The 19433-nt window shown below is 41.8% G+C and overlaps 1 protein-coding gene across 1 annotated transcript; it reads left to right on the forward strand.

Moving 5' to 3' along the window:
• The first annotated feature begins 6450 nt into the window (after nucleotides 1–6450).
• Nucleotides 6451–17940, forward strand: tollip (toll interacting protein). The gene is made up of 6 exons (XM_035396459.1): nucleotides 6451–7090; nucleotides 12503–12652; nucleotides 14514–14696; nucleotides 15175–15327; nucleotides 15697–15787; nucleotides 16387–17940. The coding sequence occupies exons 1-6, from the start codon at nucleotides 7058–7060 to the stop codon at nucleotides 16605–16607; spliced, it is 831 nt and encodes a 276-aa protein (XP_035252350.1). The 5' UTR covers nucleotides 6451–7057; the 3' UTR covers nucleotides 16608–17940.
• The last annotated feature ends 1493 nt before the right edge of the window (nucleotides 17941–19433 follow it).

Genomic DNA, 19433 nt, shown 5'->3' on the forward strand with positions numbered 1-19433 from the left:
CAGGTGGAGGGGAGAGTAAATGAAGATAGGGAACCGCTTGACTTCTGTCGATAGCTGGCGTCAACAAATTGGGGGGGATGAAAACGGCAAATTCTTGAAAGCAACACTACGCAGGTGAAAGCCAGTCTCTCTGTAACTGACCCGGAGGACCAGTGGGAATTCTCTGCCTGACAAAGAGAAAAATTACAAACATGTTCTTGCAATCTTATGCCAAAGACAAGCAGATACTCCCTGGCACAATCAAGTCCTACCTTAATAGCCTGAAGCATTGGATGTAATTAGAGATCCACTGGAAGCCAGACTGACACCATGTCTAGGTGGAGCTTGACATACTGAAAATAATTGTTGAAAAGAACTTTAAGCAAAATGGACACCTAAAACATCTCATCAAACTGGAGATGACCTCAGAATTTGTGAAGAGTGAGGTTGCCATTGAGACCACTAAAAGAAATGGATCCAACGTGAGGCCAGTCAACCAAAGAGACTTTGTCGTTGGCAGAAACTTTTTAATGTTTCCAGCGTATCATGCTGAATACCACAAAGGCTGGCATTCTGGCCAATGTCCAGTTAAGAGAATTCAAGATGTCAAGGTCCCTGGAAGGTGTAAAGAGCTTCGAAGTTAAGCAACACAAAACAGAGAGCACCCACTGTGGGGAAATGGTTGTTGTCTCAGAGGAGTCATACAGGTGGACTATCTTTTAATACATTGAAATCTGCCCCCAAAGAGTGAATCCGAAGACGACCACATTGTTTGTAACATAGGGCGGGCAAAAAATGGGCAGCAGCCAAATAAGTCCAGCAATGCAGTCCACATAACATAACACAATAACATAACAACATACCATAACATTACAGAACACAACAACATAACATAACCTTACATAATATAATGACAAGAACAGGCCATTCAGCCCAACAATGCTCGTCATTTTCCTGATGAAGTTAGTGCTCTGATTATCTACAGACTAGATAGTATCTAACATCGTATCAAGCCTACTCTTGAAAATCCCCAGAGTTTCTTCCTCTACTATGTGATCTGACAGGCTATTCCACACATTGTCTACTCTCTGTTGAAAAAATGCAATTTTTTTGGCATAAGGCAAGCATCACCTGCAGCCTCATGAGGAAATCAGCAGTGACTGACAGGAAGGGGCAGCTGTTCCACTTAATGAGTCATCACCTGGCCACTGCACAAAAGTGCTTTATGGTAGTGGAAAAAGAGAAGAGCTCAGTTTAGCTAATGTGTGATGATCGTTCATGCGCAAAATGGCTGCTGTGCATCACCCAGGTGGGTGCTACGCATTGGTGGTGGGTGAGGTGAGTTCCCATTCATCACTGTAAAGCACTTTGAGTATTCGGAAAATCGCTATATAAATCCAATGATTCATTCATTCATTCATTCATTCATTCATTCATTCATTCATTCATTTTCAAAGCTGCTGCTATGGTGCAGAACAGAAAAAAAGATTTAAAAAGAGGTGAAAGAGGAGGAGGGCCCTGATTGTCCCAGCCCCAGGCAGGTGCTCAGCAGCAGGAGGGGAAGAAGGATGTAAGTTTTCTATTATACAGTGCCTATAGGAAGTCTACACACGCTTTCCAATTTTTACTCTTTTTTTTGTCTTGCAGCCTGAAAGCAAGATGCTTAGGATTTTTTCCACGCTGACCTACACAACCGACTCACAGATTCAAAGTTGAAGAAAACATTTACAGTAAACAAAATTAATTCATGGGGGAAAAAATGGAATGTCTTGACTGTGTAGGTATGCCCACCCCTTGTCACAATAAAAAAATTTTTATTATCGTGAAAAACAAAAAGGCACCTAACATGTTGTATGTCTACATCTGTATCCATTAATACTAGTTCAAATTATTGAAATACCCCTGTGAGAAGAATCATGCCGGTCTCTGTATGGTCTCTATCAGGGAGTGAATTGTCAGTCGAAGTTTCATCAATTAACACAAAAAAGGCATCAGAACAACTCTTTAAAAGACACAGAGTATGGTGAAGTGGAAGTGGAAGGTATAGGCCAACACCCAGACAATGCTCAGATCACGGCGTTCCCCCATACTGAGTAATTTATCTGGGGAAGGAATAAAATTCTGAGGGAAGAAATTGTGAGGCCTGTGGTGACTTTGAAGTTGAAGTCCATGGCAGAGATGAGAGAAAAATGTGCATGGTAGAAAAAAATTTCACTTCCATGTGACCGTGTGTCAATGGATATTCAGTGTCTTTGAAGCATATTTATTCCCCCTCGCTGCTCTGTGCCTCTGTAATGGTCAAAAACTTTGTAGCACACATGATCGGTTGAAAACTTGTTAGTATAATCAGTCTTCTTCGGCTGGCGGCAAGAACAATCGTGGAAGAAAGTTCATTACAATGAAAGTTTGTGGGGAAATTTACAACTTTTAACATTTGTTTTAAAAAGACTAAATATTCAAGAAAAAATGGGGTCGGTGTTGGGGGGGGGGGGGGGGGTGCCGTTATGTGGTGCTTACCCTTTAATAATAAAAAAAGGTTTGGTAAACTAATGATTACGTTTTAAAATGAATTTTATGCATTCATGTTGATGCTTACTCACTGTAGTGGTAAAGATGGTGTTAACATGAGATCCAAGCTGTTGAAAAATGCTATTCAAAAATACTTTTACCACACTGTACACAAGATCTACATGTACAAATCTTCAAACTAGGTGTACTGGCCTAGCCATGTCAGAAAACATTTTAGAGGGCCTCTTTGTCAGCATGTCATTGGGGTGATGTCACAACGGGTTGGTCACAGTTGTTGGCCACACTAATGGTGCCAAGGCCCCCAGGATGCTGGCAGCTGTAATGTTTTTAGGACACTTCAATATACTGTGAATTGTTGAAGTGAACTGTTCTTGTAATAAAATGTGTGATAATGTCTTCAATCTGGTTAGATTTTGTATAGTGATCCCATTGCTTTCAGTGCAGCATTAAGGACATGCACAAATGCTCATAAACAGAGTAAAATTAGCATAATAATTTCTGACTTCTCATGACATCTCCATCTGACCTGTCTGCCTACCAGTCTCTGCTAGCTGCATTTTCTACTGCTGTAACCTCTGCTAAAATTAATTATTATCAAACAAAAATTCATAAATCTGCCTCTAACCCTCATCAACTGTTCTCTATTTTCTCTTCTCTCCTCAGCACTCCTCCTCCCCCACCTCAGTCCTCCCTCGCTGCAGATGACTTCGCGGTTTTCTTCGATGAGAAGATTGCAGACATCCGCAGCTCCTTCACGTCCACCGCCACCCTTCCCCACTCCCCCCTCTCTGTTCCCTCCCCTTGTTTCTCCACTTTCTCTCCCCTCACTGACTCTGATGTTTCCCAGCTCCTACTCTCCCACCGCCCTACCACCTGTGCTCTTGACCTTATCCCTTCCCCTCTCCTCCAGATTATCACACCTGACATCCTCCCATTTGTCACCTCCCTTGTGAACTCCTCCTTGTCTTCTGGATGTTTCCCCTCTTCCTTCAAGCTGGCCCACGTCACCCCACTGCTGAAGAAGCCCACTCTGGATCCGTCCGTCATCCAGAACTACCGTCCTGTTTCTCTTCTCCCTTTTTTATCCAAAACAATTGAACGAGCTGCTTCTAACCAACTCTCCTCTTTTCTCTTGCAGAACAACCTCCTAGACCCCCACCAGTCCAGCTTCAGACCTGGCCACTCGACAGAGACCGCACTCCTCTCGGTCAGTGAGTCGCTTCACGCCGCACAAGCAGCCTCCCGTTCGTCCGTCCTGATCCTCCTAGACCTTTCTGCTGCCATCGACACAGTCGACCACCCCATCCTCCTGTCCTCCCTGGCAGCTATGGGGATCTGTGGCACAGCACTAGACTGGATCGAGTCCTACCTCTCCGGTCGCTCCTTCCAAGTCGCCTGGGCCGGTGCAGTATCGGCACCTCGCCCCCTTGCCACAGGAGTTCCCCAGGGCTCAGTCCTTGGTCCCCTCCTGTTCTCCGTGTACACCCAATCTCTTGGTCCTGTAATCTCTGCCCATAGCTTGTCTTATCACTGTTATGCCGATGACACCCAACTCTTTCTCTCCTTCCCCCCCTCTGACACACAGGTCTCCACTCGTATCTCTGCTTGCCTGAGGGACGTCCAGAGCTGGATGGATAACCACCATCTTAAGCTGAACCCAGGTAAGACAGAGATGATCTTCATTCCTGGCCCATCGTCTAATCTCCTTGACTTTTCTATTTCCCTAGGGGACACCGTGGTGTCATCATCACCCACTGCCAAAAACCTTGGAGTGGTGATGGACAACAGACTGTCCCTCTCCCAGAACATCGCGGTGGTGAGTCGAACGTGCAGGTTCTTCCTGTACAACATCCGGAGAATCTGTCCCTTCCTCACCACCTACGCAACCCAGCTCCTGGTTCAAGCGATGGTCCTGTCCCGCCTGGACTACTGCAACTCGCTGCTGGCTGGTCTGCCAGCAACCGCCATCAGACCCCTGCAGCTCATCCAGAATGCTGCAGCTCGTCTGGTCTACAACCTCCCTAAACATGTCACCCCCCTGCTCACTGACCTCCACTGGCTGCCTGTTATGGCTCGCATCAAATTTAAGACTTTGGTGCTTGTGTGGTAAACAAGCCTGCCACAGGCCACCGAAGTGGCTTTCCACGGGGCCCTCCAGCACAGAGACACAGGGAGATGATGTTCTAACAGTCCACATTTATTTTCAAGGGTGGCAAGATGTTACAGCCAAGTGAGCAGATGTTAAAACTGTCATGACAGAGGCTCCTTGTGTGAGTGGGGATGGCAGATTTAACCTGTGCGCACTGATTACCTCACTACGCACAGGTGCAGCCACTCCTGTTCCCGGGTCCAATTAGCCTGGCCAATTATCTAATTCTTAACCAGTTATCCAATTGGCCAGGTCTCATTAGCTTGACCCAGGGCAGGTGTGGCTGCTTAAACCAGCCATCCCCACACCACAGCTTGCATACCAGGCGGCTAAGGGGTCAGCACCAGGATACATCCAGAGGATCATCAGACCCTACACACCAGCCAGACCTCTCCGTTCTGCCACCTCTGGATGCTTGGCACCTCCCCCTCTTCGTGTCTGTACTTCCCGTTCGTGTCTGCTGTCTGTCCTGGCCCCTCGCTGGTGGAATGACCTTCCCGTGGCGGTCAGAACAGCAGAGAATCTGACTACCTTCAAGTGCAGACTAAAGACTCATCTCTTCAGGCTGCACCTCTCCCCACCCCTCCCTAGCCTCTAGTTTAGCTCAATGTACCTAGTTAGGCTAATGCGATCTCGTTTGCTTTGTATTTGGCAGGATTGTTTTGTTTGATTCTGATTAGGCAAATATGATTTCGGTGCTAGTTTTGTACTTGGCAGGATTGTTTAGTTTATTTGCTGAACAGGTTACCCTACAGGGTTGGAGTCCTGATCTATGTGGTCACTTCTCGCACTACGATCTTTACTTCACTCTAGTGTGTTTTTCTGCACCTCTGCACTTTGAACTGATGCACTTGTTGTTCGTCGCTCTGGATAAGAGCGTCTGCTAAATGCCTGTAATGTAATGTAATGTAAAAAACTAACATCATTCAACTTGTCAGTACATTTTGAAATGAAATTGATAGCCTTATCTACTATAATTTTTTATATTTCCTTGTTAAATGACCTGTTACAGTGAGCCCAATTTTCGTTTTATGCTCAGTTTTGGAAAGCACAAGTTATGCCTTAGGGCACGGCATACCCCATACCTATACAGCACCGAGAGTTCACCACTTTTCATTTTTGTAAGATTCAATATTTAATAGGCGACAATATTTCACTTTTTTTCTGTATGTATTTATTTTACAATCAGTATCTATTTTAAGTTGCACATATACAAGAAGTTGTACATTTTGTAAAATTAACTTGACAGCCAAGCATAAACATGTCCTTTACCATTGTCTAAGCATTCATCAGTGGTTTCATAAATTCATTTTAAATGTCGTCTTCCATGAGGCATTATTGTTATTTGACAATTTAATGTCACACAAACTTTGAATTACCACATTTTCTTCAGATGGTAAGATGACAAAACACAGGGTCAAGTTACTTGAAATCATTTAGAAAACACTTGGTAGCACTGCGTAGGAATACAGCTTGCTTAACTTGTGTGAACTAAGACAGCCAATATTGTTTCTTGTACCTTGGACCAGTTTTGATATCAGTACTTTTAACGGCCGGCCTAGATTTTTTTAGACTGCGGCTTTAATTTGAGTAACTTGGAATTCGTTTTGTACGTTGAAAACGTTTTTCTTCAGATGTTAAATGCAGCACAGTTTCAGTTCCGAAAACAGTATTCCACAGTTCCATCTCGCATGACACCACGACACCCGTGGAGGCAACTAAACTACTGTTTTGCTACACAACCCGGAAGTTCTCTTGAACCATTGATCACGCATGCGTGAGTACAATTGTTTTTGTTGTGGTTGTAGGTCTGACGTGTGCCCAGTTTTGCACTGCACAGTGTAGTTTCACTATTAATGGAAAACGCTACATTTATTTCTTCAGGCATAAAACAAACAGGCACAAAAAATCTAGTTAATATTATGAATTGAATTTGTGGACTTAAACTACATCTACGAAAATGTAGGGCATCAGAATTGTTGCTACATAACTTGATGGCGCTGTTTAAAATGCGCTGACGCCAAATGTTTTTAGGCGGAGCCATTGAAACGAACGCCATTTTGGCTCCCGGGTAGAACTAGTTAGTACTTGAAAAGCAGAGCCAAAATGGCATAAAACAGTCACAACATTAGAAAGTTCAAGCAACCTCGGCGACTGTCTGCCAGAGTAACATCACAGTAGCTGCCTAACTAAAGTTGCTAGCTAAGCTTAGCTAGTTGGCTAACTGGGCAGTCGAGCTAGCTATAATCAGCTGACAAGGAAGTAAGGAAGAGTACTGTTTCCAGCGTTAGTTAGAGGGTAGACGGCGGCTGATTTTACCCACTTGGATTTGCTCTGTCTCCCTGTTCCCAACGCACTTCTAACAATTTTATTCCTTACCTGAAACACCCAGAGCTACAAATGGCTACAAGGATCAGCACGCAGCGGGGCCAGGTACAGTAGTTAACTAGCTAGCTAGCTAGCTCTAACGTTTCGGGTTTTAATCAAATGAAGAAGCTCCTGGGTAGATTCAGTGCTGCTGCTGGCGTTTGTCAGCTAGCTAGCTAACTATCCTTATCAACAACCTCACTTTATTTTATTGTGTTTCTTAATATTTTCCCAGTTCGGTTATTTGACGTTGCCTGTTGTCGAACCAGATTTGATTCAAATAGCACCATAACTAATTAACAAGAACGACTGGCTACTAACTTATTATTTTTTTAAAATATTAAATTCTTTAACCGGTTTCATGTCTAGACGGTTGATTTAAGATGGATAGCTACTGTAGCCTTGTATCTGTCGATACAGCTTCTAGTGCCGCGATCGAAAAGCAGAATGTCCTGCTAAACTGACGTTAGCTAGGGAAGACGTGATTCAATTTCAACATAGTAGCTAGCTAGTTATCTAACAAGTTCATGCTTAATTGTGCATTTGAACGTCTTGTTTAGCTACCTAGCAAACTAGCAACATCATCGTAATTTTCTGCAAATCACTCCCAGCTAGAAAGGGGGTTTCGTTCTTAAGCGTCTTTGAGGTCAAGTTAAAAACGAACATTGTGAAATCTACGGATAGTTTTGTAATGTTGTTTTGTTGGTTCTTGAGAGCTTTGTGGAAAAATCTTAAAGAAATTTGCCGTAACTATAGCCGGCGATTCAATAGTGAATTCTGCTGTCTTTACTGTAACTTAATGGTTTCAATTGATTCATTTCAGACTTTTTAGTAAGTCATATATGTGTGTATCTGTCCCAAATGTAAGTCCTGACAAGGAAATTTACTCCACAAGAACTGCCACTCTTCCCACCTCAGCATTTCACCTCATAAATTATTATTATTATTAGTTAGCACACATCAGTTATTATCGCACTTGTCGAAACTGGAACAGCTAATGTTCTCTCTGATCTGCTCCATGACAGATTTTGGGGACCTAACCCCTCCTCCAATTTTTAAGCTAGTCATGCAACATTTCACTACCATGAGCATCCCTACCACATCACTTGGTTTGTTTATCTTTACTACATGCAGTTTTTAAACAATGAAGCTTTTTATGAAGTCTCTGTTGACTTAACTTTAATGGAACTCCACTGGCAGCAGTTACTATGGAAGCAGAATTTTGGCTGTAAGCATGATACTCACTAGTTAGGTAGCCCCCAAGCTAAAATCTCTTCTTTTTTTACTATCTCGACAACAAATGAGATTTACTGAGACAAACCATGAAAACTACCAGACTGTGTAGTTGTAGTACCTACTGCTTGCTGCAAACTCCAGTTTCTTTTTTCTTTTTTTAATTAGCTGGTGCACTTACTAGTTAACTATACAGTGCTGTGAAAAAGTACACCCCCTAAAAAGTGTTGTCTTTTTTGACTTATTTTGATGATTTTTGATTGTTTTTTCAACATTGACGGATAAAGGTAATCCAATTTATGAAATTACACTGAAAAAATACACTCTCATGGAGGTAAGACAGAGCAGGAGCTGGGGGGGGGGGGGGGGGGGGCGAGGGGGTGTAGCCATCGGAGGTGTGTGAGTGTAGGTCTGCGCGCATGTGTGTCTGTGTGTGTGTGTCAGAGGTGTGTCAACATGAAATAAGCAGCTTTTTTTTGTTAGTCAGTAAGTTTTGGGCAACTTGGAAAGAAGTAGTTTGTAACCGATAGTTTAAAGTGGGCATCCGCGTCCTGCATCTAGGTCTGCCATTCTGCATTTCATCTCTGTTCTTTTGGAATATTCTGCTGTCTTTTGGTTTTTGAATTTTGGATTACTTTGGGACTAACACGTTGTGGTTTGGTATGTTCTTTCATTCATTTCTTGTGTGACTGCCCATGTCTGTAACCTTTGTTAATTGTTTTAAGTTAGTTGAACCTCATCTTTAGATTAGACGTGAATATTTGTTGTAACATTACATACATTACATTTCTCAATACATTTCTTAATTTTCATCTGGTTGTGAGCTGATAAAGTTTGATCCAAAAGTTTTCTCTACCTATCAATGAATTTGGTGATTTAATTGATAATTGATATCTTTTGTAATAATTACCAAATAAAATAAAATAAATATATTTTACATGTCGGATAAGCTGAGGTGTTTAAGCTGTTGGTACACTTGTGTTTGGTATTCAGTGCGACAGACATCAAAATAAATTAGCAGTTTTTGTAACAGATGCCCCAGCTTTTCGGGCGCCACCTATTTAGCCTCTTTGGAGCTGTGTTTCCTCATGCTGGTTTAGACGAAGTCTAAGTGCTGAAGGCCAGGCCTTTTTTTCCGCTCATACGTATGACTGACTGACATTCCACATAATATGACTCACCTGGGTAGCTGCCTTTGTGATTGTCAATTGTCAAGCTGCTCGTTTTCACATCACAGGTTGCAAGTCATGGGTGGACTTGAATGTGAGGATTTCCAGTCGCCCACTGGGACTGCGCCCCTCTCTTCCCGGGTGATGCAAGGGCCAGTTATGCATTGTGTGCAGGGCGCGTAGCCACAGGTAGAACTGGCGCAGTCTGGATTCGAGGCTGGACTGTGGGGCCCATTCATGCACCAGAACAACGCCTTAACTCCTTGAACCTGGATGATGCCATTTGACGTCATAAAACGTTGAATAACTCTCTTATTTCTGAACGCAGGATCGTTTTCTTTTTTTTCCTCTTTTTTTTATGCAGAGAAGAGTTGCGTCTCTCGAATACGTCAAATTGACCAACAGTAAAACCAGATTTGCGCTTGAAAGCCATGACTACATTTCACTAAATTTCGGCTGTTTCGTCACCAACAGTGCTAGCTGCTGAAAACACACACAAAGCAGAGAGCATGCAGTTATAATACTCCAGAGACATGTTTCAGAAATAAACGCTATTAGTAGAACTACCACTTCATGCCATACTTCATTCTAAGGATGAAGATGATGGTCGGGAGGTGAAAGTGCACTGGGGATGTTTATTTCCATGAAAGGCGACGTGCAATTGAGGGCGAAGTGAAAATGAAATAGACGAATTCACGCTATTTTAATGGGTTACGTGTTGTTTTTACGGTTTGTATAATGAAATACAAACTTACTGTGTATACATTCCACTACTATATTGACGGATGTAACTATAGGAATATAACCATTGTTTTACAGGCATTACAAAGCCCACAGTTATTCTGAAACTGTTGGAAACATTGGGATTCTTTAGGCTGCTTGTCACCTGCTTCAGTAGCTTGTAGATTAATCATTCTGTTCATGGCAAAAAAAAAATATAATTAGTAGTTGTATGCATGGTTATTTATAAAATAATTTATTTTCTATCGCATTGTTATATTTAATGTCATTTTTGTTTTATTTTATCATTTATTGTTGTTAAACAGTTAGGCTATTTATTGTTTGAATTGCTTCCAGTATCATCTAGCCTAAATAAAAGAAAACAATTTTATTTAACCATTTCAGTTCCCAGAGCATATTTCCACCAGGTACTCTGCTGATATTTCTGTGCATTATAAAGCAATGGTATGTCCTATTGACGTGAATCAATGATGTGGATACTCCATACAACCTATTTTTGCTATGTGAGATGTAGCCTATACCTGAAGCTGACACTTTTGGTTTTGGAGATACTCGAGTGAACACACTTTTTTTTAGTCAGCAAAAATGATTTTTTCCTCCTAATATTGGGCCTAGCTAATAATCCATATCATATCCACGCTTGGTATTTCCAGATAGAGACAAGTCCTGTGAAAAAAATGATGGGTTGCAAGAGGGGTTATCTCGAAAAAAAACTGAGGGTAGTGAAGAAAACATTAAAATCACCATTGGGCTCAAGGAGTTAATAAGATGGACCATCATGCTTCCTCACAATCTATTTTAATGAAATTTACTATAATTTTTCTCACAATGGTAATACATATAGCTCTCAGTGATATTCAATGTCTGCTACAATTGGTTCTTTCTGTAGTGCGAATGATTGTATGCTTTTTGGTATAAATGCCTGTTTTTAAATGTGAATGTTATTTTCTGCTAGGAAAATGTCCCCATTGGGATAAAGTATTGCATCTATGTATGATGTATGTATATACAGTACTTATTTTACAATCAGTATTTATTTTAAGTTGCAAATATGCAAGAACTTGTACATTTTGTAAAATGAACTTGACAACCAAGTATTAACATTCTTTCTGGAGGAATAGGCCTATCCTTTCTTTAGGTATTGACCAGCAGTTTCATAAATTCATTTAAATGTCTTTCATGTTTTGCATGAGGCAATTTTTGTTATGTGTTGTAACTAGGCAGCTGTTTCGTAGGTGACTTAGGTGCATTAACTACTTAACTACTGCTTGTATTTTTTCCATAGACTGCGTTGTTGCCGTTCTCGTTGTGTTAGTGTTAATCAGTTTAACCTTCAGGGTCCAAGTTGAACTATGCGGTTGTTCCCTGCACTTGGACCGGTACTTCTCTCTAGGGTTTTCGTCATACTTGTTCCTGGTTATGGTTAGCCTATACACTTTGTTGTACGTCGCTCTGGATAAGAGCGTCTGCCAAATGCCTGTAATGTATATGTAATGTGACACCAAGTTTGACATTGTCTTCAGATAGTAAGATTAAAAAACACAGGGCCAAGTTACTTGAAACAATTTAGGAAACATTAGGTAGCATTGCTTTGGAATAAATCTTGTTTCATTTGTGTGAGCTAAGGTAGCCAATATTGTTTCATGTAGGCTAACTTTTGATATCAATACTTTTAATGGCAGGCCTAGATTTGAATTAATGACTTATAGGTAGCGCTTTGTATGGGTGAGTAATTTGAATAGTGTGTTTTTCATCAGATGTAGACTGTCAGTGGTTGATCATCTCTCAGCGGCTGTGTTTGTTACTTCAGAGCCACCATACAAATCTTATTTGTTACATTAGAATTCTGAATCTGAATCTGAAGGCAGAATTTTTATCTGGCTTATGAGGGACACTAGTGCTGACCAGGCAGGTAATGCGGTTATCTTCATGTCTTCCTTCCTGTAAATCGACACTGTTTACGGTATTTATGACACCTGTATGCTGACATGAAAATGAACTTTAGTCCAAACAGTAGCGACCGTGCTTGAGATGCTGAGGCTCCCTGGCATGCAGTGCTCTTAGTTTGCTAGCTGGCTAGTGGCTGTGGCCCTGCACTATGCTGACCGCAGCTCCCTCATTTATTTTGATAGTGGCAGTAATTGCTGACTGTTCCAGGTCTGTTGGCGATATGAAAAAAAAAACGCTTTGTTTCTCTTGATCTTTCCAATGACAGGTAATCAGACAAATGTGTTGAATCTCTCTCTCACTCCCTTTCTCTTGCTCTCTGTCTCTCTCTCTCTCTCTCTCATTGTTATGATAATGGGGCCCTGTCGTTCTCTCCCTTCTTGGGCAGGTGTACATCGGTGAGCTTCCCCAAGACTTCCTGCGCATCATGCCCACGCAGCAGCAGCAGCAGGTGCAGCTGGACGCTCAGACTGCGCAGCAGCTGCAGTACGGAGGCAACATGGGCACGGTGGGCCGGCTCAGCATCACTGTAGTGCAGGTACTGTTGCAATAACGGGCTGTGCATAAAACATATGTAATATACTTGAGTTTATATGTATATATTGAATTGAATTTAATTGATTTTATTTTGAACATGTAACTCATAAGTAAGAAAACAAACACACAAAAAAAGAATGACCAATAAAATGAACAGTAAACATGTAAAGCAAATTCTCCATAAACAAAATAAATACATATTACATGTCCGAAAAGGAGTAGGAAGAAGTATACATTTATATGGTCCTGCCTCTTTTCTATAACTTAAATGGTGAGCATGTTTATCATATATACACGCAAATAATTACCTTCAAGTTCATCATATACAACTTAAATATATATTTAGGGGTGTGCGATATGACGATCTTAAAGACGATTCAAAGTTCTTCACAATCTGCCTTTGCAGGGAGGTCGGAAGTGTCGTGCTTCTGTACGTACTGTCAGAACAGTTGTGTTGATGGCGCTCGCTAACACAGCTTGCAGACTCTGATTTGTTAAGTCGCCTCAGCCCATCGCTAACAAAGAGACACCAATAAACCAATAGTGTCATGCATGGTAGGCGGTACCTGTAAAAACGCAGTACTGGGTTGGATACCTGTTTACCTGATTGCCAGTCTTTTCTAATTCCTCTGTAACTTGAAAACATACCGCAGCATGGCTGCCACAGACAAAGAGCTTAGTTTCCAAAACAAAAGTTCCAATTCAGTAATATGGAACTGGTTTGGACTTGTCAAGTCCAACAGTGCTCAAAGCACAGTCATTTTTAAACATTGCAGAGATGAGGTTCGTACATCATATGGCAGTACAACAAACCTTTTCAGTCACCTGAAATGAAAGCATCCCAAAAGCATGCTGAGTTTAACCTGCACGCATCTCTTGCTTGTGCATCCAGCTCAGCCACATCTTCTTGTTTGTCCCATTTTCTAAACGTTTGGAGAGACATTAGTCTCATTATTGACAAATGTGTGTATCATAATCCATAAATAAGAGACACAAATGTTCTAATATCCACAAACAAATATATTTCAATTTGTGTCTTGTAAATTGTCATAAATTACTGTGCACTGATTTGTATAAGTGCATACATATTTTCCCTTTTGCACAAATACCTCATACTTTGTATTTGAAAACCAAAAATATGTTTCCAGTTTGGAACTTGAAGCTGTAGTCAAATGAGACCAGAGTTCAGCTTTTTGATCATGCAAACCTGTTGTCGGTTTGCCTATGGCTAAATTTGAGGTTAGGTCTTTGTTATGGGGTTGTTTTGCTTTTATAGGACTTTTTTGGAAATCAATTTGTTATTCGTTACAAAAATGTTTTCTCAGCAATCATATTATTATAAAAGAATATTATTTTCACATTTTTTGAGCATACAATATAGCTCCCTTTTTATACAGCTTTTTCGGCCTTGTTTGATTTATTTAGAGACATAGCTTGATGAGTTCCCGTGTGGCTTATTTGGAAAAACTGAAGCTGATCCCTATATCTGCTGCTGTTTTGGTTTTTGGCTGTCATTAGCATTGGCTTAAAGGTCCCGTATCACTTTTGAGACAGAGCAGGGATGTTCAGGGAGAATTCATACAGAACTATCTCAGCACTTCATCTGGTGACCTTACCATCCTCCATATCTGATTGTCTACCAAGTATCTTTCATTCCCTGCCCCCTTTTGATTCTCTCTTCACCTACTTGGTCAAAAAGAAGTCAAAAAAATAAATAGTATGGAGCGTGAATACAGACCTGTCAGCCCATAGGTTTTTGCTGTTGGAGTTGGGCTCCTGTTCTGGGTGCACCACGACTGTGTGTGTGTGGGCATAGTAACATGCGGTTGAATTACTCGTTGTGTCATCCTTTTTCTATCCAGGCCAAACTGGCAAAGAACTATGGCATGACCCGCATGGACCCGTACTGCCGTGTGCGCCTGGGCTACGCAGTCTACGAAACGCCCACGGCCCACAACGGTGCCAAAAACCCTCGCTGGAACAAGGTGATCCAGTGCACTGTCCCGCCTGGCGTGGATTCCTTCTACCTGGAGATCTTCGACGAGGTGAGGCTGGAAAGATACTGCTGGATTTCTCCTTGTCTTTTTTCTGTAAAGCACTTGAAATTGAACTTGGAAAAAAAAACCTGTTAAAAACAGCATGGACGCAACGCGAAACAGGGCAATCACACTTGAAAATTCTTAAGCCTACTATCTCAGTTTACTTTCTGCTGATGGAACTCTTATTATTAGAATACCGTTAAAGCTATGGAAAGTTCTTGACTTGTCATTGTGATGTTAACTGGCAGAAGGGGATAAAGATAATTTAAGCAAAGATTGTCTGAGATGGGTTATTATTGTTGTTATTATTATTATTATGTTTAATACAGTTACTTTCTTTGGATGGTGTAATCCAGCCGTGGTTCGCGTGCTGTGGAATTTTGAATGGTTCTTAAGAAGGGGCCGTGAGGCACACCCGATCAGGCTTGTTGTATGTCAGGGGGGCGGTAATAGGTCTAACGGTGGACTGGCCTGATTTCTCCAGAGGGCGTTCTCCATGGACGACCGCATCGCGTGGACGCACATCACCATTCCCGAAGGCCTGAAGGAGGGCAGTGTTGTGGATGAGTGGTACAGCCTGAGCGGGAGGCAGGGGGACGACAAGGAGGGCATGATAAACCTGATCATGTCCTTTACTGTGAGTCTGCGTGTGTTCACATGCCCTTGCTAATTGTTTGTTTTGCACGTGGTCCTACCTAGTGTGGCCTGTGAAGTATTTAGTTCTACCATTAATTTCATGCTTCCTTCAGCTGCATTTTCAGTGAAGCTGATAAGCGTAGTTTGCTGAAGGGCAGACAGTAGTACAGTAGTAAATATGGCTAGACTAGAGATGTGAATCCAGCTCTGAGATATGAAATTGATCTCTGTAATTACACTGCACATACAGAGTCGTGTTTCGTGGTCTTTTTTTTGACTAGTTTCCCTGCCTACTGTGCTCTTTCTTTGCCCCCCCCCCCCCCTTTCTCCCCCCTCCCCCCCTCTCTCTCTCTCCTCTCTCTTTTTCCAGTCTATGCCAGCTGGTATGCTGATGCAGCCCCAGCCAGTGGTCCTCATGCCCACAGTGTACCAGCAAGGGGTTGGATATGTGCCTATTGCAGGTGCGTAGAACCTCACAGGCTCTTGCCGCTGACAGTTACACGCTCCTGCTGACACAGGCACTGGGAGGATGCTATGCGCCCGCCAAAAAAAAAAAAAGAACACACATTTTTGCAACCAGTGCAGATTTGCGCCTTATTTCCATATCATTTTGTGTAGAAGTTTGTCCATAATATAATATACCACAACAGTTCCCCCCGAAAAGCTCCACCAAACCAAGGTATTTGCCAAACGGAGCAGTCCCTCTTGAGAAAGTGTTTTTCTCCTGGCATGAAAAATCCCGAAATCTGGAATGTTTAATCATTTGTTGCCGTGTGATTGTAGTGGCGTTCCAAGCTGTGTGACGCAGTGCCTGTGACCAAAGTGGTGAAGGAGTCAATGCTTTGCATAATTGTTATTTTGTTTCCTTGGCAACTGATTCACTAAGGGGTAATGAAAGTACTGATCCATTATCTTGTTTAGTCTTTAGTTCTGGTCGCGGGGGGGTGGGGGGTGGGGGGGAGGGGGGGGGCGGGCTGCGGTGGCATTGTTGGGAGAGGGCGGGCGCATCTGGGGTGGGCCAACGAAAGCCACTGACCCTCTTGCTCTACTCTTTTCCCAGGTGTGCCCTCCGTGTATAACCAGGGCATGGTTCCCATGGCAATGCCTGCCGCTCCAGCCCCTGCAACGCGTGGCGCCCTCTGCAGCGAGGAGGACCTCAAGGCGCTCCAAGACATGTTCCCCAACCTCGACAGAGAGGTGATACGCACAGTGATGGAGGCGCAGCAGGGGAACAAGGACGCTGCAATCAACTCTCTTCTTCAGATGACCGAGGAGCTGTAACAGACCCATTCGAAACGCCCTGTAAATATCTATATTGTATATGTGTAAGCTGTATCTGCATCAGTGAGTGTTTGACATATATCTATATAAATTCCATTCTAAATGTTTAAAGGATTATAATTTATTTGAAAACAATAAATGAGATTTTGTAATACAGGGTTCTAATAGAAGCATTTATCAGAGATGGAATTTAATAGGACAGCGTGGTGTGAACAAAATAGAAATATGGAAAAATAATTATATAGATTTTAGCCATTGACATGTGGATGTACAAACCACGTAGCTCATGTTGCCATTAAATTGCGCTTACTATTGTAATGTTTTTCAGTTGTGATCTTTTTTTAATTTTTTTTTTTTTTACAAATGGTATTTTGGCTGATTCCAACCAAAATGTGTAATGCTGCCTCAAAGTTCTGTGATATGACAGGACTCACAAGTACACAGACAGACAGGGAAGTTCAGACATGCGCACTTGTTGACATGCAGTATGAGGATATTGCCGTCTGCCAAAGGTGATGAAGAAAATATCTTTATTTTAAATGTTTTGGTTCATCCATAATGGTATAGGTAAAAACACCATTCTTTATTATTTTTTGTTTTATCATGTTGATGTTACTGGTTTTTGCCTTTTTGATTTATTTTTCAAATGTATAGAGTGCAATTTATAATGTATGCACCAGTGTTATTGCTGTAGTCAAGCATGGGAAGTCATTGGTAAAGATTTTGCTTTGGCACTATGTCATTTGGCTAACCTGATTTTGGAAACCGAAAAGGCAGTGGCTGAACTCCAGCGCTATTGTATGATTTTCATATAATTGTCTTGCCACTGTTACTGTGTGACTGAAACCAAAGAATGTTGTCTGTCTGTTGCTACCCCGCTAAATTCAGTTCCTCTTACGAAAGATGATTGCGTACATTTATTTTATTTTATTTTTTATTTTGGATGTCTTCTGTGGGCAAAAAAGATGTGTGAGGTGTTTGTGTGTGCATGTGCAGTAAAGGTGAAAGAGGACGGAGCATGTGATTCAGCTTAAACACTTCCCTATCCTTCACAAGCCATTGCTTTGCAGCCTTTCTACTGTGGGTCTACCATGGCTATTACTGTCAATAAAAAAACAGCTATTTAATCCAGCATTTAAGTCACAAGAAAAATGGCTAATTTGTTTTCTTTTTCAGTGATGGCAATGGACTCTTCATAGTTCTGCCCGTTCACACACAAGCATCATGGTATAAGAACGCTGAATTAATGGCAAATGGCAGTAAAGATTTTCTCCATGATTTCCGCTCAGAATTGAAAAAATCATAATCGCGATAATAAAAATAATAAGTAATCCAAAGTAGTCTTCTTTAGCCTTCTGTTGTTTAGAGAAGAGCTCGGCAAACAGTCCGGTGCAACACACAGTACAACCACTCAATATGGATCTGTTCCTGCTCTGCAGAATGTTTAACTCGGAAATGTATCAAGTACAATCAGCCATCTATATATATATATATATATATATATATATATATATATGAAAAATATGTGAAATATAAAAATAGGCTATACAAAGCTGGAAATAGGAAGTATGAAAAAAAATTAACCCGAAATAGTTCATGCATCAAATAGGGTATTGGCATGTTGGTCTAACCGGTAATTGGTAATTGACCTATCAGAGGACGTTGCAAACAAAACTAGGCTTTTTCAGCTGGAATTGGTATTCGCGTGCCCAATGAAAATCCAAAAAGTCACTGACCTGGTCGTTCCGGACGCTGGTAATCACGCGGGTAAAAATGACAGAATCTGACCTCCCCGAGTGAAACTAATCCCGTCCCGTCCCGGACAGGGCTTTTGTCTGACATCGGCACACCGGTAGTGAGTCTCCGACAGGAGGAGGAGGGCTGCGATAAAAAATCTCCAAAATAATCCCGTCAGAGTCATATGTCAATGGGTGAGGCTGCATGCTTCCCAGTCTTCGCAGAATCATAAATGTGTGCACCTCTAGGACATATTGTTGGTAAATGTGAGAGTGTGTCAGACGTTAGATGTCTAGAAGTCATCTGGTGTATGGGAGGCATTAGCCTAATGCATGCATTAGTTCTGTAACAACTCTTTGGGTCTGCAAGTCCTTGCCTATCTTGACAACTGACGTGGCTGGGCAACCAATTTTTGATGTAAACAAGTACTCACGTCGATATTTCTCAGACATAATGTGGAGTTTTGTTTTTTTTTCCCACTGCTGCTTTCGCCTTGACGATGATGTTGATGAAGGGGGAAAAAATAATACCAGAAAAATAAAACATTTCCTTTTTCCCGAATGGCGCACACTGAGTGTGATGGCCCTCCCTCTCTGTCTGCCAGTGCTTGCTCCCTGTGCGGTTGTTTGGTGTTTGTCTTTGGTTTTTCCATCCAACACCTCCACACCACACCTTACACACATCCACTCACCTACACCACTGATCTTTACAGACAGACACGCATCGTTGTAACTTTGTTAATCCTGTTCATTTATCCTTATTTACAATAAATTACTCTTTGTTTAATGTTATCCTCGTGAGTCTTCTGAGCCAGGTCGTGACAAGTCAAAAACCACAGGGACTCCTCCTCCACCACCTTCTGATCTCTAACTCTGCAAGTGACACAAATTTAAAAGGCCTTTTAAAACCTAAGCTAATTTAGGCAGCTCATCAAAAAACAAAACGTCAAATGTCTTCCAGGATATTGCATAGGAAGCAGCCTAGATTCGGTATTGCTTTTCAGTATATTTTGAAGGGTTTAAAGGCACACCATGCAGGGTGTTTACCTTGAAAGTATGAAATAACCAAGGCATATCGATGATGCACTGT

The sequence above is a fragment of the Anguilla anguilla genome, chromosome 16 (assembly GCF_013347855.1).
Source record: "Anguilla anguilla isolate fAngAng1 chromosome 16, fAngAng1.pri, whole genome shotgun sequence".
Taxonomy (NCBI): Eukaryota; Metazoa; Chordata; class Actinopteri; order Anguilliformes; family Anguillidae; genus Anguilla; species Anguilla anguilla.